Source organism: Centruroides sculpturatus, unplaced genomic scaffold (genome assembly GCF_000671375.1).
Source record: "Centruroides sculpturatus isolate CEXI.00-Female unplaced genomic scaffold, Cexi_2.0 scaffold1896, whole genome shotgun sequence".
NCBI lineage: Eukaryota > Metazoa > Arthropoda > Arachnida > Scorpiones > Buthidae > Centruroides > Centruroides sculpturatus.
The window spans coordinates 61,425-80,514 of record NW_019385982.1 but is presented as its reverse complement, the minus strand read 5'-3'; the positions used below and the strand labels follow the sequence as shown (position 1 = coordinate 80,514).

General features: G+C 29.2%; 1 protein-coding gene across 1 annotated transcript in view; it reads left to right on the top strand.

Moving 5' to 3' along the window:
• The first annotated feature begins 211 nt into the window (after positions 1-211).
• The window catches only part of LOC111612923, a 78,505-nt gene continuing 59,626 nt past the window's right edge, over positions 212-19,090 (top strand). Inside the window, exon 1 of the mRNA XM_023354214.1 lies at positions 212-497. Within this exon, the coding sequence (XP_023209982.1) occupies positions 461-497 (37 nt within the window). The 5' untranslated portion in view covers positions 212-460. The remainder of the gene's footprint in view (positions 498-19,090) is intronic.

Here is a 19,090-nt window from a genome sequence, read left to right as displayed (position 1 = left end):
AATAAATCAACACGAACTCACATAGAAGAAAACACACGTCACAAACTAAAGAAGGAAAAGTCAAATATAATAAAGAACGAGTCGACAAACAGACGGACCACGCGAAATTAATTTACGTTTGATTACGAAAGTAGTAATAAGAAACAAATTGGATATATTATTAAGTAGATATTTCAATATTGGTGTAAGAATGCCGAGCACCCCAGACAATCTGACTTAATTAGAAGAAAAAGTGGACATTGGCGCCAGGGAAGAAGCGAAAGTGAAAGCGTAGGAACAATCGATTAGGGGTAATTTTGACCAGTGAGGGAGCCACCGTAGCTAGAGCAGGAAAGCACATCCAACAACTGCCAACTCGACTGCCAACCTTGGAAGGTGGTACATGTGTCCGATGTATCTCACTGCTAAGAATTCGCATTAGTGTGCATCAACAGAACTAAAGCACCAACCACCCTTAAGGATGAATACAATACTTTTTTGGTACATACTTTTTAAAGGTAAGTTTCTACTTTCTCTTTTTTCCCTCCCCCTTCCAAGCCCTTAACTTTCTCAAATATTTTTCTAAGGTATACTATTAAGGCTCTTAAGAGTCATTTTTGAGAGGGGGTATCGATCGTTTGAACATTATCAACATCATTAGTTTTCGTGTTGACTCGGTACAAGATCGTTCTCCGTCTGTACAAGAACGTTGACTCGTTTGGTAAACATTGACACAAGCTTTTCTGCACGGGGGGTGGTACATGGGCGATTTGACAACGCTCCCGTGTTGTAATTCAGGCACGTGCTTTACTTCTCTTACCTCTACACTTCGTAAACTAATCTATGCGTAGGGCATTAAATTTTGGTCAAGGTTAAAAAACAGGAAGACGTCTTTCAACCTTGACACTTGTCAAAATTTTCTCATTTATTCACGTGCTCCCCCCGCGTGATGTGTTTCTTCTTATAGATAATTAGGAAATGGCACAGATATACAAGTTTGATCTTCGGTTGTATTCTAAATACCTGTTTACGGGGGGATTTTAGTATTTTTTTGTTTTTTTTTATTTTCCTGCGTTGAAATTTGAAAGGAGAGATAATATATTTATGCAAATTTCTTGCGTAGGTTTGTTTAATGTGATCGAATGAATGTTTTCTAACGTGTTTTTCTTCCTAGTTTACATAATTTGCATGTGAATAACGATGGATTTAGAAGGGTTACTGAATGTGAACTTAACTAACGATTGTGTTTTTAAGAAATTTACTGAATTTGGGGGATTTTTTGCGTTTTTTTAATGTGTGGTGGAATACAATAAAAAAATTTAAATACGTAACACAAGACGGTAAAAAACTGTATTAAAATGACAAAGGTTTATAGTGTTACGCAGCTTTTACTATAGTCTAAACATTACGATCTTTGAATGTAATTCTGTATCGTAGCTGTTACGCAGTTACGTACTGTGTAAAACTATATTTAAGCATCGTAACATTAAACTACAAGAAAACTCTATAATGTAAATTTTTTGTATTTTTTTAACGCGTAACAAGCACTTTTAAATACGTAATGTAGGAAAAAGTCAAGAAAAACACATTAAAATGTATAGCATTATAAAGCTTTTTTTAACATAAACGTAACGATGTTTGAGTACAACTTTACGCGTAACGAACTGCGTAACGGCCACGATTTAGGCGCCTTATATTGGAACATCGTAACTATAAAAAAAAGCTGAATCACATTGCAAACTTTTTCTATATTAACGTGATTTTCTTGATTTTTTTCATATAAAATTCTACAACTCCTAATTTTAATAAGTGGAAGGATACAAAATGCAGGTAACACATCCCACATAGAAAAAAACACATAAAAATACATTTAAAAAATCACAAAAATTGATAAAATTACGCAACGTTTTTTCTAGAATGAACATTACTATATTCGTACGCAAATCGTAACTATTACGTAGTACGTAACACGGGTTATTTCCTTATAAAACCGTGTAATTGTTTAGATTTTTTTAAAGCTTCTAATACGTAGAGGGATGGAACAAATACTCCTAACATATCTCTAACACAGAAAAATTGATGCCATTAAAGCAGATTTCTTTACCAGAGTAAACGTAACGTTTATACACAACTGCATGCGTAACGAGCAGCGTAACAATTACGACTTAGGCGCGTGTTTCGATACGTCATTCAGATTTTTCATTTGTATTTCGTTTTGAAAAATGGCACGCAAACGATTCGAAAAGAACATAAAAATCTTCGAAATCAATCGTAAAAATGTTGAATGCGTAATAAAAACACGTCACACCTCGTGACAAACCTCATAATACCCAATGAATTTTCTGTTTACTTCTCGACTTTCCGACCCCCAAAAAACCGAAAAAATTCAATAAAAAAATAGGGAAACGAATAAATTTCTCTGCTTCAACATCTTCTTCTTCCTCCTCTTCATCTTCTTCATGTGATTAATTCTTTACAGCTTCAACACTGCACCATTTGTTACCTGAATTACCAAGCGAATTGCTGTTTTCTAATGTGTGGAAACTTTTTAAAATAGCTTTTCGTATCCATAATTCAAAAATATCTTTGCAATATGAAGTTAAAAATGTTCTTAAGCATGGAAACGTTATCCCGAAAACGTATAAAATTTTACTACATCTAGATTTATGGAAAATATTCATGACTTTTATACACGCGACTAGACGCGACGGCGCGTCGCGCTTCTTTTACTTTTACAATTTCTTTAATATTTCGGGTTTAGATTGGTTAAAATTATAACTTTTTGATTTATTCGAATGTGTAAATAGGGTTTTATTCAATGTTTTATTTAATAATTTATTATTTTTATGTTTGTTTATTTTTATTTTTTGAAATAGTTCTTTCGCTTCTCCTGGCGACGCGACGAGACGCTTATACTGTACTTCACTTTTTTTAGAGTTTTGTATCTAAATTTCACATAAATTTGTTTTTTTTTCTAATTTTTGATTTATTTAAATATATAGTAAACGCTCATTAAAATTTTATTTTTCTATTAATACTAATAATTTAATTTTTTTCTGAAATTGCTCTTTTGCTTCGTCGCTTGCGATGACCCTACGCAAAGCGCTGTTAATTGTAATTAATTTAATAATTAACTTTATAAATCTTATTTTACATTAAAAATATGATTTTTAATTATTTAATACTGTTTAAAGTTGTTTTAAATCGAATCGATTTGATTTTTATTAAAATAAATACTAATTTTATTTGGAAGCGACGCGACGGTACGACGCGTCGCGTATTACTAAAAATAGCTATTTTATTCGTCCCGGTTATATATAAAAGAGTTAATTTGTATCTTTCAAAAATAAACGTTTTTCAGATGTAGAGCGTTACAGACAGGCAATAAATTAATAATTAAATATAAAAATTCATTTTAAAATTAACTTTTAAATAATTTAAAATTCAAAAAGAAATGGTTCAACGTTTTTAAACGTTTTCGTAAATATAACACGAGCAACGTTTTTGATAACTTTATAAAGTTAAATTACTCTTTAAATATTTTTATAATAGTTTCAACGTTTTCTTGATGTTTGCATAGATTTTTTTTGAAATTTTCTTTAAAGTTAAAGTTGTTAAACGTTTTTAAAGTTATTATTTAAATCTTTCAAATTAAATCTTTCAAACCCAATTAAATTATTAAACATTTTGAATATTACAACGTTTTTAAATATTGTTTTCATATAAATAAACTTATCAACGTTTTTAAAACGTTTTTATGTGCGTAAGTTGCTTAAACATGAAAATTCTCACGATAGTTATTAATAGTAATTAATTAATTAACACTTTCACAGTGTACAATGTTTTTAATGATTTTTAAAAAATGTAGATAGTCAACGTTTTTTGAAAATGTCAACGTTTTCTATAAAGAAATAAGCCGTTCGAACTCGTTAGCATCATCACGGCTGTTAACTATAACAAGCACTTTTGAGGCGTACAACGTTTTTAATTTTTTGTATACGAGTGTGCAGTCAACGTTTTCTTAACATTTATGTGTTTTCCGCAGCTTCTGTAATTCTATATCATAACCGTAATATTAATATTTACTCTTCTATTAATATAACAAGCGAGTTAAACATCTGCTCTTCATACATTTGTACAGTTGTTTGGCTTTGGGGTTAAGGGAGGGAGAGAAGGAAAATATACGCACCAAATATGGTACAATGGTCCAATTAATGGCGGGAAAGTAATTAGACCCTCAATAAAAACATTTCTTGTCACTTTTACAGTGTTTTCTCCTTTCATTAGTCAACTGTTGGAGGGAGGAAAGACACGACGTCGTTCCCGGAATCCAAAATTAGAAAATTGATGTAACCTTGAACCTTCATAACGTCCCCACTTGCGACGTTAATAAACGTACATTACCTATCGGCAATTATAAATTTCGATGAAAAAAATCTTTCTATAAACGTTGTTAATTGCTTTTAAACTCAATTAAATTAATTTTTTTTAGAATTTGTGTGTTAAACGTTGATTAAAACCGTCCTCAACGCATTCCACAATTGTCAATTGTCAATCGAATTTTACTTCTGTAAAGATATCGAATGTAGATTAATGAAAACGTTTATCGACATCGAAAACGTTGAATTTGACGTTTTCACGAAAATGTTATGTAAAAACTTCATTGAAATCGTAAAACGTTGGCTGAAATCTTCCTTCACGTGCCACAATTGTTAAACCTATTTTTTAGTTTTATAAAGGAAAAAACGTAGATTAAAGTAACATTTTTTGATAACGAAAACGTTGACGTTTAAAGCGTTGATAAAAACGAATAGCCACGACTTTATACTGATAGGAGGTGGCATTTCACACAGGTTTAACCTCAATTAACTATTAAAAAATGTTAACCAAATTAGTAAAAACGTTGACATTATCCACAGCAATACATCTGCACGGAAATAACGAAAATTTTCATGAAAGTGAGCCAGCCACGACACATTTTTAGTTTTGTAGAGATGAAGGGGGGATGGTTACGAAACAGAATGTAATTAAGTACTCACGCACGAGCCTATCTTCATTTAGGAAGAAGACTCGCTTGTGTGTACTTTAATTATAATTAGTAACCATCCAAGTTGAATACTATCCTAAACGTGTCGAAATTCACTAAGTTACTTTATGTTGGTTACAGCGGTTACGCTTCTAGCTGTAAATCTATTTTCCTGTCTTTTTTTTTTTTCTTATTTTTCTAATCATGTTAAACGGCGTAACAAAAAACTTTTTTTTTAAACTTCCCTTCTGTTACGTGTGTGTGACGTTACGAATGCGTTATACGTTTATAAGCTAATTTTCTGTTTTAACGAATTTATTATTCGTCCGTCGTCTTGTTGTCTGTTAGAATATGTTACAAACTCGATTATGTTTGTTGTTACGCGTGTTACAAACCGCAATTTACTTTACGACGCTTCGTCTACGGCGTCAGAAATTGTTTAAAAAAATAAGGATTTTATTTTATTTGTTACGTTTTTTTTCAAATTATTTTTTATTGCGGTTTTTCACGTCGTTACGCCAAAGAAATGCTATTATGACGCTATAATGAGGGCTATTTTGTACTTTTTGTTACAGGTAATGATGATTTTAATGCGGTAAAATAATGTGTTACGTTATTGTTGAGGTTTTATAAATTCTTTATTTTATTACTGTAAATAGGTTTATTGTAATAACTTTTTGGATGTTACGATTAAAAAATTCGTTTTAAATCTAAATTATTTTACTAAAATATAGTTTTTAATGCGCTCGATGATACATACAGAAAATTATATTTTGCCTTAAATAAGGTCCGAACCCACGTCCTAACTTGGATGTTGGTTCTGACCCCATACAAGGCAATGGGGAAATAAAATCAAAAAATAAATATCAGTCAAGGAAAGGGCGGTGAGAACATTGAAATATCGAATATTCGTTTGAGCAGTTGGTCCGAACCCACATCTGTGTGAGGTCGTGGGTTCAGGCCCCATTTTAGAGTAGTTTATTCGAATTCTTTTTTTAACTAAGATGTACACTAACAAATTATCTGGAGTGGTCCGAATTAAAAGGTGTAGGTTCTGATCCTTGATAGAGTAAATTTTCTAAAAGTTAAAGTAAATTATTTACCATATCGAAAATTTTTTGTATTTATACAATAAAACCTGTGTAAACGGGAATCGCACGGTACCGAATATTTTTCCCGTTTAGGACAAGTTTCCTTTTAACATAGAAAATCGCTCCGTTACGAAGAATTTTTTCCGTTTAGGCAGGTTTCCGCTATATTCGGGTTCCGTTTTGGGCAGATTTTTACTGTAGTTGTTTAATTATCTTATCAACAGATTATAATAGATCAACCATTAATAATGGAATATATTATTTTAATGGTATGGTTCGGTTACGGCTAATGATTTAATTCTAAATATTTTGGTTGGTAAATTACGCATTATTTTAATGCTAATAATAATATATTTTAGATGATTACGTTACATTATTTTAATGATACCGTAACAGATAATATTAATACTATAGTAACAGGTGTTAAAGATCATTAAGGTATTATAGTACATTAATAAATGCTACTTTAATACAATTAAATCGACTTGTTACGTATATTTCCGTGACGAAAACTGTTCTGTATAAAGCCTAAAAACAGGAACGTAACAGTAAAACCTGTGTAAACCGGACTTGCGCGGTGCCGAATATATTTTTGTCAGGTTGGGCAAATTTCTCTTTAATATAGAAAACCGCCCCGTTATGGATAATTATTTACGTTTAGGCAGGTTTCCGCTTTATACAGGTTCCGTTTTGGACAGGTTTTACTGTACCGTAAGTAAAAGAACATTATAAAACAGTTTATGGATAGTTACTTTTAGTTAATAAAATTAATGAAGTTTAATAGAATTAAAGTAAAACCTGCCTAAAACGGAACGTTAATAAAGCGGAAACCTGCCTAAACGGAAAAGATTTTCTATGTTAAAGAGAAATCTGTTCAAAACGGAAACCTGCCAAACCGGAAAAAACATTTGGTACCGTGAGATTCCGGTTTATACAGGTTCTGCTGTAGTATAATAATAAAAAATAATTTTATAAATATCTGCTTTGTTACTATAGCATAGGACTCGTATACTGTACAACATAATTACGGTCGCACCTTCAATAGCGGCCATTTTTATGTTTCCGTCAGTGGCCGTTGTTCGGAGGTTTGATTGTATGAAGCTTGTATAAAATACTGTTACAGTAACAAAAACAATTTAATTTATTAGCAGAAAGATTAATGAATAGATAAAATTGTAAAAAAATATTTAAAACAATTTTTTATCGTAACAAAAGTTGGTAATGTGTTTCCAATAGGAAAAGTTTACTTTTTTATCTCTGTTTACATTCAAGTAAAAAAAATCTAATTTTCTTTGTTTACGTTGATAAACAAAATTTTCTCAAGTTTATTTACATAATATACAACCCAGGAATTTTTAATGTATGTATTTTTTACAAGTTTAAACGAGGAAACTCCTATACTCAACGGTAATTTATTACTACAGCAATATAGTTAAACCTGAGTAAACCTGACTTATACGGTATCGAATATTATTTTTCCGTTATGGCAGGTTTCCGTCTTATTCACATTTTACTGTATTAAAAAATTTAAAATACAGTAAAACTTGTATAAACCGGAATCGCACGGTACCGGATATTTTTTCCGGTTTGGCAGATTTCCATTTTAAACAGGTTTCTTTTTAACACAGAAAATCGTTCCGTTCTGAAGAAATTTTTCCGTTTAAGCAGGTTTTCGCTTTACTCCGTTTCGGACAGGTTTTACATTAATAGAACAAGCTGTACTAGTAAACCAGATATAATTACATTTGTTACTGTAGTAGTTCACAGCCGTTATACGATAAAACCAAATTAAGATTAAACTTGACACAGTAAAACCTGCATAAACCGGAATCGAATGTATATATATTTTTTCGGTTTGGCAGATTTCTGTTTCGAACGGGTATGTTTTTAACACAGAAAATCGCTCCTGTACGAAGAATTATTTCCTTTTAGGCAGGTTTCCGTTTTATTAAGGTTCCGCTTTGGACAAGTTTTATTGTAGTTGCTTCAATAGATCTGAAAACCCATTTATCTTCTCATAAAAAATAAATATATATATACACTGATAATTTTCAAATGGGTTGAAGTACAATAAATTTTGATAAATTTCCTTCATTGTTTCCTTTTTGAATTCCTCTATAGTAATAATATAATATAAGAAAACAATTTGGTACGTAATAAATATGTTTACTCCGACGGAAAATTTTATTTATTTTTTGTAATTTAAGCACTTAATACGTGTATAAACAAAGCTCAAACACAGTTAATATGTCTGCTACAATATATGAAAGTAATAATTTTATTACAATAAAATGAGATTTTATAGTCAAAAATTATGTTTATTAACCTGCAAAACTGCCAGTTGCAGCAATTTAAATCATTTTAAAATTATATAGAAGCGAATGAAAAAATAAAATACAAAAAAAAATACGATAATTCTAAAAATTGTATACGACGAAGGAGAGGAATATGTTTATATAATTTGTGTTTATAGCAATAAGAAACAGTTTTTGAGCCTCATAAATATGTTGTTGCAGTTGAAACAGTAAAAGTTATATGAAATAAATTATAAGTAAACTCTGTTACGTGTATACAGGATGGGGGGAGAGGAAAAAAGAGGAGGAGGAAAAGTGGAGTTTATTTTAACGATTTCTTTAATCGTCTTCTCGTGTACAGTTTTATTACAGCACTCATACAGATCTGTCGCTTGTTAAGATTTATCCATTTGAACAGGTGTTGACAGTTATAAATCCCTTGTCTAATATCTAATAGATGATCCCTAACCTATTTTTACTTCTACGTCACGCGATATTAACGTTGCTTAACTTTTAAAAAAATATATATATATGTATAGGCCTATATATATTTGTTAAAAAAGCAATTGTATTTTTAATTGTTACGTAATAAATTGACTTTATTAATCTATTTCAAGTTTTTGATGTAATTATTCCTTAAAATTCACTCGCACTTTTTTTAATTGTTACATCATACTATCTCAATTGGTTTAGTTTAATAATGAAAAAAAATTAAAATTTAATTGCTACATAATAGAGAGAGTTTATCTGTGAATTTCAAATTATTTTAATTATTTTCATGAATCGGCTGCATTTTTAATTATTACGTCAAACAGTTTTATCTATTTCATGTTTTTTTTTCTTAAAATTATTTTTAATTCTTACGTAACAAATCGACTTTATTTATCTATTTCAATTTTTAATTGTAATTTTCATAAATCAGCTTCGTTTTTTTAATAGTTACGTCACACTCAGTTATATTTTTAATTGTTGCGTAACACACAAAACTTTATTTGTCAATTTCGATTCTTTTTGATTATTGCTTATGAAATCGACTGAATTTTTTAAATTGTTACGTAACAAAGAAACTTTATTTGTCAATTTCGATTTTTAAGATTGTTATTTTTATAAAATCATCTGCATTTTTTAATTGTTTCGTAGTGGATTAAATTAAACAAACAATTTAAATTTTTTACAAACTTATTTACATTTTTAAATTAATAAAATTTTATTAATTTTTTTAAACGTTTCGACAAGGTAACTTTATATACGATTTTCTCTGAATATTTCTATCTTATAGACAGTCGCATTTTAATTATTCCTTGATAAATAATTTTTATTTATGTATTATTTTTATTTCTATTTTGAAAACTGAGTTTTTTAAAGAAAAAAATCTGTTCTCTCTCTCTTTCTCTGTCTTCTCTCACCGATCGAGTTTTCTAGTTGCAGTCTACGCATCACTACACAATTATTGCTGCACATACACACAGACGAACGGAAAAAAAACGCTGTCAAATTCTCGGCATTCAGCCAGGAACAGTTGAATGTACCTGAAATTCTCCAATAATAGTAGTAGTAGTAGTAGTAGTAGATACGATTTAGCGATTCTTATATTTATTTTTTCCTGTCTCCCTCTTTTTTTACAGAAAGAAAAAAAGAACATATTCTAATAATTGTATCTAGGCGTGAATATATTCTCAATATTCTCGATTTTCCATTTTGTTAATGGGTAGAAAGACAATCTTATATATTAAAAGAGCAAGTTTTAGAGTTTATAGTACTTACAAGCTACGAATCTTCAATAATAAAAAATAAAATAGTAGTATTAGAAGAAAAAGAAGACTGAAAATCAACATCTGTTACTGCATCAGTATAGTTTTTCATTCTTGTTTTATCTATCCAACCTCAGCAACTTGGTAAGCTTGAAGTGACGAATGTCAAAGCTAAGAAGGGAGAGAGAAGTTGAGAAAATTGACTTCATTCGGTTACTCTTAGCAATCTTTTCACACTTCTCAATCGGTAGCTTCAACTGTAAAAAAAAAGGAAAAAAGCTAGAAACAGGGGATAAAACGGGGAGGGAGAAATGGAGTAAAGAAGATTGTCCTCATTCGTACAAAGATTCAGTTTTGACTCGATAATAAATAGAATACTGATGGAAAAATAGATTTGATTTTAATTCGATTATCTTCTCGACTATTCTTAGAAAATATCCCTCCATTTTTTCTTCTTTTTTTTAATATATTTTATTTTTTTATACTCTATCCTTTGGATCTTTCGATAGAAAATAACCTTATTAAAATAATGGCCAAGGATAAAATTCAGGGGAAATATATATATATATATATATATATATATATTTAAATAAAGCCAATCTTACCTACATACTGTCATACATTATAGATTTATGAGCTTCGTTTGGAAGCAAATACTATTATTTTTTATTATTGTTAATGTAGTATTGTATTTAGAATAGTAATTGCATCACTCTTTCGTGATTTTTACTGAAAATTTTCTGTAAATTTTTTGTGAATTTTAATCATCTTCAGTAGGATTGAAGTTGATTACAAATCAGAATCAACTGTGATGTGGGAGTTAAAGCGGATTTTTCTAAGCTTCGTGTTCGTTTGAAGTTGATTATATGTTAAATTGGATAATATAAAACTGTTAAATTTCTTAAATCTTAACTTCGATATTTAAATTTTTATTTTTATTTTTAATTTACTTTAAAATCAATTTATTGCGTTCGAAATTGTACAAATTTGTAAATAATTTCATGCTTTTAACAATATATTGATCTTTGTCTATTGTACAGTCCTGTCTATTATATTTTATTACAAAATTACTATTTAAAATTATATTTATAACATAAATTTTTATTCAAATTTTCTGTTTTATATAAAAAAATGAAAAAATTAGAGAAAAATCTTCATTACTTTTGATTAAATTTGAAAGTTTAACATCCATTCAAGTCTATTTTCTATACTTAAAAGTTGCTTAAAACTAATTAAATAATATAAAGTTATTAAAATTTCTTAAATTATAATTCAAAAATTTTAATTTAAAGTTATGAAAAGAAAATTTTATTATTATTATTATACAGGTCGACTCAAAAGTCTGTTATCCGTTCATGTGTGTTACAAGCACACATCAGATAACCTTCCTAATAAAGTATGGTGTAAAGTTATATCCAGTGTCTCAAAAGTCAGTTAACTGTGCTTTGTGTTTTTTCAATATCTTCGTGAATCATAAAATAAATTTGGAACTATATACTTTTTACAGGATTAATGTAAACATGATTAAATATTGAATAAGGTAGTAATTTAGTCTTTATAATGGTTAACTGACTTTTGGGCCACCCAATACACAGGTTTAACATTTTCATTTTCAAGTAAATCCAGCGTTTATAATTAAATATTGTGATGAAAACAAATTTTAAGATAAATTTAACTTCTTTTTTTTTTCATTTAATATACAATGCAAATATAACTGATAAAAGCTAATTGATTGTATAATAAAAGACTGCTCAATTTATCGAAATTAAACTAAAATTATCATCATTATCCTAATTAATAATTCGAAAAAATCTATATTTACTTAAACGATAATTATAATTTAATTTTTNTAATTAATTAATTAACACTTTCACAGTGTACAATGTTTTTAATGATTTTTAAAAAATGTAGATAGTCAACGTTTTTTGAAAATGTCAACGTTTTCTATAAATATATGGCTAAACTGATTTTTAATTCACTTAATATATTTTTAAAAGGTTTACACTTTTTTTTGTTATTAAATATTGTTTTCATATAAAAAAACTAATCAACGTTTTTAAAACGTTTTTATGTGCGTAAGTTGCTTAAACATGAAAATTCTCACGATAGTTATTAATAGTAATTAATTAATTAACACTTTCACAGTGTACAATGTTTTTAATGATTTTTAAAAAATGTAGATAGTCAACGTTTTTTGAAAATGTCAACGTTTTCTATAAAGAAATAAGCCGTTCGAACTCGTTAGCATCATCACGGCTGTTAACTATAACAAGCACTTTTGAGGCGTACAACGTTTTTAATTTTTTGTATACGAGTGTGCAGTCAACGTTTTCTTAACATTTATGTGTTTTCCGCAGCTTCTGTAATTCTATATCATAACCGTAATATTAATATTTACTCTTCTATTAATATAACAAGCGAGTTAAACATCTGCTCTTCATACATTTGTACAGTTGTTTGGCTTTGGGGTTAAGGGAGGGAGAGAAGGAAAATATACGCACCAAATATGGTACAATGGTCCAATTAATGGCGGGAAAGTAATTAGACCCTCAATAAAAACATTTCTTGTCACTTTTACAGTGTTTTCTCCTTTCATTAGTCAACTGTTGGAGGGAGGAAAGACACGACGTCGTTCCCGGAATCCAAAATTAGAAAATTGATGTAACCTTGAACCTTCATAACGTCCCCACTTGCGACGTTAATAAACGTACATTACCTATCGGCAATTATAAATTTCGATGAAAAAAATCTTTCTATAAACGTTGTTAATTGCTTTTAAACTCAATTAAATTAATTTTTTTTAGAATTTGTGTGTTAAACGTTGATTAAAACCGTCCTCAACGCATTCCACAATTGTCAATTGTCAATCGAATTTTACTTCTGTAAAGATATCGAATGTAGATTAATGAAAACGTTTATCGACATCGAAAACGTTGAATTTGACGTTTTCACGAAAATGTTATGTAAAAACTTCATTGAAATCGTAAAACGTTGGCTGAAATCTTCCTTCACGTGCCACAATTGTTAAACCTATTTTTTAGTTTTATAAAGGAAAAAACGTAGATTAAAGTAACATTTTTTGATAACGAAAACGTTGACGTTTTAAAGCGTTGATAAAAACGAATAGCCACGACTTTATACTGATAGGAGGTGGCATTTCACACAGGTTTAACCTCAATTAACTATTAAAAAATGTTAACCAAATTAGTAAAAACGTTGACATTATCCACAGCAATACATCTGCACGGAAATAACGAAAATTTTCATGAAAGTGAGCCAGCCACGACACATTTTTAGTTTTGTAGAGATGAAGGGGGGATGGTTACGAAACAGAATGTAATTAAGTACTCACGCACGAGCCTATCTTCATTTAGGAAGAAGACTCGCTTGTGTGTACTTTAATTATAATTAGTAACCATCCAAGTTGAATACTATCCTAAACGTGTCGAAATTCACTAAGTTACTTTACGTTGGTTACAGCGGTTACGCTTCTAGCTGTAAATCTATTTTCCTGTCTTTTTTTTTTTTTCTTATTTTTCTAATCATGTTAAACGGCGTAACAAAAAACTTTTTTTTTAAACTTCCCTTCTGTTACGTGTGTGTGACGTTACGAATGCGTTATACGTTTATAAGCTAATTTTCTGTTTTAACGAATTTATTATTCGTCCGTCGTCTTGTTGTCTGTTAGAATATGTTACAAACTCGATTATGTTTGTTGTTACGCGTGTTACAAACCGCAATTTACTTTACGACGCTTCGTCTACGGCGTCAGAAATTGTTTAAAAAAATAAGGATTTTATTTTATTTGTTACGTTTTTTTTCAAATTATTTTTTATTGCGGTTTTTCACGTCGTTACGCCAAAGAAATGCTATTATGACGCTATAATGAGGGCTATTTTGTACTTTTTGTTACAGGTAATGATGATTTTAATGCGGTAAAATAATGTGTTACGTTATTGTTGAGGTTTTATAAATTCTTTATTTTATTACTGTAAATAGGTTTATTGTAATAACTTTTTGGATGTTACGATTAAAAAATTCGTTTTAAATCTAAATTATTTTACTAAAATATAGTTTTTAATGCGCTCGATGATACATACAGAAAATTATATTTTGCCTTAAATAAGGTTCGAACCCACGTCCTAACTTGGATGTTGGTTCTGACCCCATACAAGGCAATGGGGAAATAAAATCAAAAAATAAATATCAGTCAAGGAAAGGGCGGTGAGAACATTGAAATATCGAATATTCGTTTGAGCAGTTGGTCCGAACCCACATCTGTGTGAGGTCGTGGGTTCAGGCCCCATTTTAGAGTAGTTTATTCGAATTCTTTTTTTAACTAAGATGTACACTAACAAATTATCTGGAGTGGTCCGAATTAAAAGGTGTAGGTTCTGATCCTTGATAGAGTAAATTTTCTAAAAGTTAAAGTAAATTATTTACCATATCGAAAATTTTTTGTATTTATACAATAAAACCTGTGTAAACGGGAATCGCACGGTACCGAATATTTTTCCCGTTTAGGACAAGTTTCCTTTTAACATAGAAAATCGCTCCGTTACGAAGAATTTTTTCCGTTTAGGCAGGTTTCCGCTATATTCGGGTTCCGTTTTGGGCAGATTTTTACTGTAGTTGTTTAATTATCTTATCAACAGATTATAATAGATCAACCATTAATAATGGAATATATTATTTTAATGGTATGGTTCGGTTACGGCTAATGATTTAATTCTAAATATTTTGGTTGGTAAATTACGCATTATTTTAATGCTAATAATAATATATTTTAGATGATTACGTTACATTATTTTAATGATACCGTAACAGATAATATTAATACTATAGTAACAGGTGTTATAGTTAAAGATCATTAAGGTATTATAGTACATTAATAAATGCTACTTTAATACAATTAAATCGACTTGTTACGTATATTTCCGTGACGAAAACTGTTCTGTATAAAGCCTAAAAACAGGAACGTAACAGTAAAACCTGTGTAAACCGGACTTGCGCGGTGCCGAATATATTTTTGTCAGGTTGGGCAAATTTCTCTTTAATATAGAAAACCGCCCCGTTATGGATAATTATTTACGTTTAGGCAGGTTTCCGCTTTATACAGGTTCCGTTTTGGACAGGTTTTACTGTACCGTAAGTAAAAGAACATTATAAAACAGTTTATGGATAGTTACTTTTAGTTAATAAAATTAATGAAGTTTAATAGAATTAAAGTAAAACCTGCCTAAAACGGAACGTTAATAAAGCGGAAACCTGCCTAAACGGAAAAGATTTTCTATGTTAAAGAGAAATCTGTTCAAAACGGAAACCTGCCAAACCGGAAAAAACATTTGGTACCGTGAGATTCCGGTTTATACAGGTTCTGCTGTAGTATAATAATAAAAAATAATTTTATAAATATCTGCTTTGTTACTATAGCATAGGACTCGTATACTGTACAACATAATTACGGTCGCACCTTCAATAGCGGCCATTTTTATGTTTCCGTCAGTGGCCGTTGTTCGGAGGTTTGATTGTATGAAGCTTGTATAAAATACTGTTACAGTAACAAAAACAATTTAATTTATTAGCAGAAAGATTAATGAATAGATAAAATTGTAAAAAAATATTTAAAACAATTTTTTATCGTAACAAAAGTTGGTAATGTGTTTCCAATAGGAAAAGTTTACTTTTTTATCTCTGTTTACATTCAAGTAAAAAAAATCTAATTTTCTTTGTTTACGTTGATAAACAAAATTTTCTCAAGTTTATTTACATAATATACAACCCAGGAATTTTTAATGTATGTATTTTTTACAAGTTTAAACGAGGAAACTCCTATACTCAACGGTAATTTATTACTACAGCAATATAGTTAAACCTGAGTAAACCTGACTTATACGGTATCGAATATTATTTTTCCGTTATGGCAGGTTTCCGTCTTATTCACATTTTACTGTATTAAAAAATTTAAAATACAGTAAAACCTGTATAAACCGGAATCGCACGATACCGGATATTTTTTCCGGTTTGGCAGATTTCCATTTTAAACAGGTTTTTTTTTAACACAAAATCGTTCCGTTCTGAAGAAATTTTTCCGTTTAAGCAGGTTTTCGCTTTACTCCGTTTCGGACAGGTTTTACATTAATAGAACAAGCTGTACTAGTAAACCAGATATAATTACATTTGTTACTGTAGTAGTTCACAGCCGTTATACGATAAAACCAAATTAAGATTAAACTTGACACAGTAAAACCTGCATAAACCGGAATCGAATGTATATATATTTTTTCGGTTTGGCAGATTTCTGTTTCGAACGGGTATGTTTTTAACACAGAAAATCGCTCCTGTACGAAGAATTATTTCCTTTTAGGCAGGTTTCCGTTTTATTAAGGTTCCGCTTTGGACAAGTTTTATTGTAGTTGCTTCAATAGATCTGAAAACCCATTTATCTTCTCATAAAAAATAAATATATATATACACTGATAATTTTCAAATGGGTTGAAGTACAATAAATTTTGATAAATTTCCTTCATTGTTTCCTTTTTGAATTCCTCTATAGTAATAATATAATATAAGAAAACAATTTGGTACGTAATAAATATGTTTACTCCGACGGAAAATTTTATTTATTTTTTGTAATTTAAGCACTTAATACGTGTATAAACAAAGCTCAAACACAGTTAATATGTCTGCTACAATATATGAAAGTAATAATTTTATTACAATAAAATGAGATTTTATAGTCAAAAATTATGTATATTAACCTGCAAAACTGCCAGTTGCAGCAATTTAAATCATTTTAAAATTATATAGAAGCGAATGAAAAACTAAAATACAATAAAAAAAATGCGATAATTCTAAAAACTGTATACGACGAAGGAGAGGAATATGTTTATATAATTTGTGTTTATAGCAATAAGAAACAGTTTTTGAGCCTCATAAATATGTTTATTAGCTTACAGAACGTATGTTGTTGCAGTTGAAACAGTAAAAGTTATATGAAATAAATTATAAGTAAACTCTGTTACGTGTATACAGGATGGGGGGAGAGGAAAAAAGAGGAGGAGGAAAAGTGGAGTTTATTTTAACGATTTCTTTAATCGTCTTCTCGTGTACAGTTTTATTACAGCACTCATACAGATCTGTCGCTTGTTAAGATTTATCCATTTGAACAGGTGTTGACAGTTATAAATCCCTTGTCTAATATCTAATAGATGATCCCTAACCTATTTTTACTTCTACGTCACGCGATATTAACGTTGCTTAACTTTTAAAAAAATATATATATATGTATAGGCCTATATATATTTGTTAAAAAAGCAATTGTATTTTTAATTGTTACGTAATAAATTGACTTTATTAATCTATTTCAAGTTTTTGATGTAATTATTCCTTAAAATTCACTCGCACTTTTTTTTAATTGTTACATCATACTATCTCAATTGGTTTAGTTTAATAATGAAAAAAAATTAAAATTTAATTGCTACATAATAGAGAAAGTTTATCTGTGAATTTCAAATTATTTTAATTATTTTCATGAATCGGCTGCATTTTTAATTATTACGTCAAACAGTTTTATCTATTTCACGTTTTTTTTCTTAAAATTATTTTTAATTCTTACGTAATAAATCGACTTTATTTATCTATTTCAATTTTTAATTGTAATTTTCATAAATCAGCTTCGTTTTTTTAATAGTTACGTCACACTCAGTTATATTTTAATTGTTGCGTAACACACAAAACTTTATTTGTCAATTTCGATTATTTTTGATTATTGCTTATGAAATCGACTGAATTTTTTAAATTGTTATGTAACAAAGAAACTTTATTTTTCAATTTCGATTTTTAAGATTGTTATTTTTATAAAATCACCTGCATTTTTTAATTGTTTCGTAGTGGATTAAATTAAACAAACAATTTAAATTTTTTACAAACTTATTTACATTTTTAAATTAATAAAATTTTATTAATTTAAACGTTTCGACAAGGTAACTTTATATACGATTTTCTCTGAATATTTCTATCTTATAGACAGTCGCATTTTAATTATTCCTTGATAAATAATTTTTATTTATGTATTATTTTTATTTCTATTTTGAAAACTGAGTTTTTTAAAGAAAAAAATCTGTTCTCTCTCTCTTTCTCTGTCTTCTCTCACCGATCGAGTTTTCCAGTTGCAGTCTACGCATCACTACACAATTATTGCTGCACATACACACAGACGAACGGAAAAAAAACGCTGTCAAATTCTCGGCATTCAGCCAGGAACAGTTGAATGTACCTGAAATTCTCCAATAATAGTAGTAGTAGTAGTAGTAGTAGATACGATTTAGCGATTCTTATATTTATTTTTTCCTGTCTCCCTCTTTTTTTACAGAAAGAAAAAAAGAACATATTCTAATAATTGTATCTAGGCGTGAATATATTCTCAATATTCTCGATTTTCCATTTTGTTAATGGGTAGAAAGACAATCTTATATATTAAAAGAGCAAGTTTTAGAGTTTATAGTACTTACAAGCTACGAATCTTCAATAATAAAAAATAAAATAGTAGTATTAGAAGAAAAAGAAGACTGAAAATCAACATCTGTTACTGCATCAGTATAGTTTTTCATTCTTGTTTTATCTATCCAACCTCAGCAACTTGGTAAGCTTGAAGTGACGAATGTCAAAGCTAAGAAGGGAGAGAGAAGTTGAGAAAATTGACTTCATTCGGTTACTCTTAGCAATCTTTTCACACTTCTCAATCGGTAGCTTCAACTGTAAAAAAAAGGAAAAAAGCTAGAAACAGGGGATAAAACGGGGAGGGAGAAATGGAGTAAAGAAGATTGTCCTCATTCGTACAAAGATTCAGTTTTGACTCGATAATAAATAGAATACTGATGGAAAAATAGATTTGATTTTAATTCGATTATCTTCTCGACTATTCTTAGAAAATATTGACACAAGCTT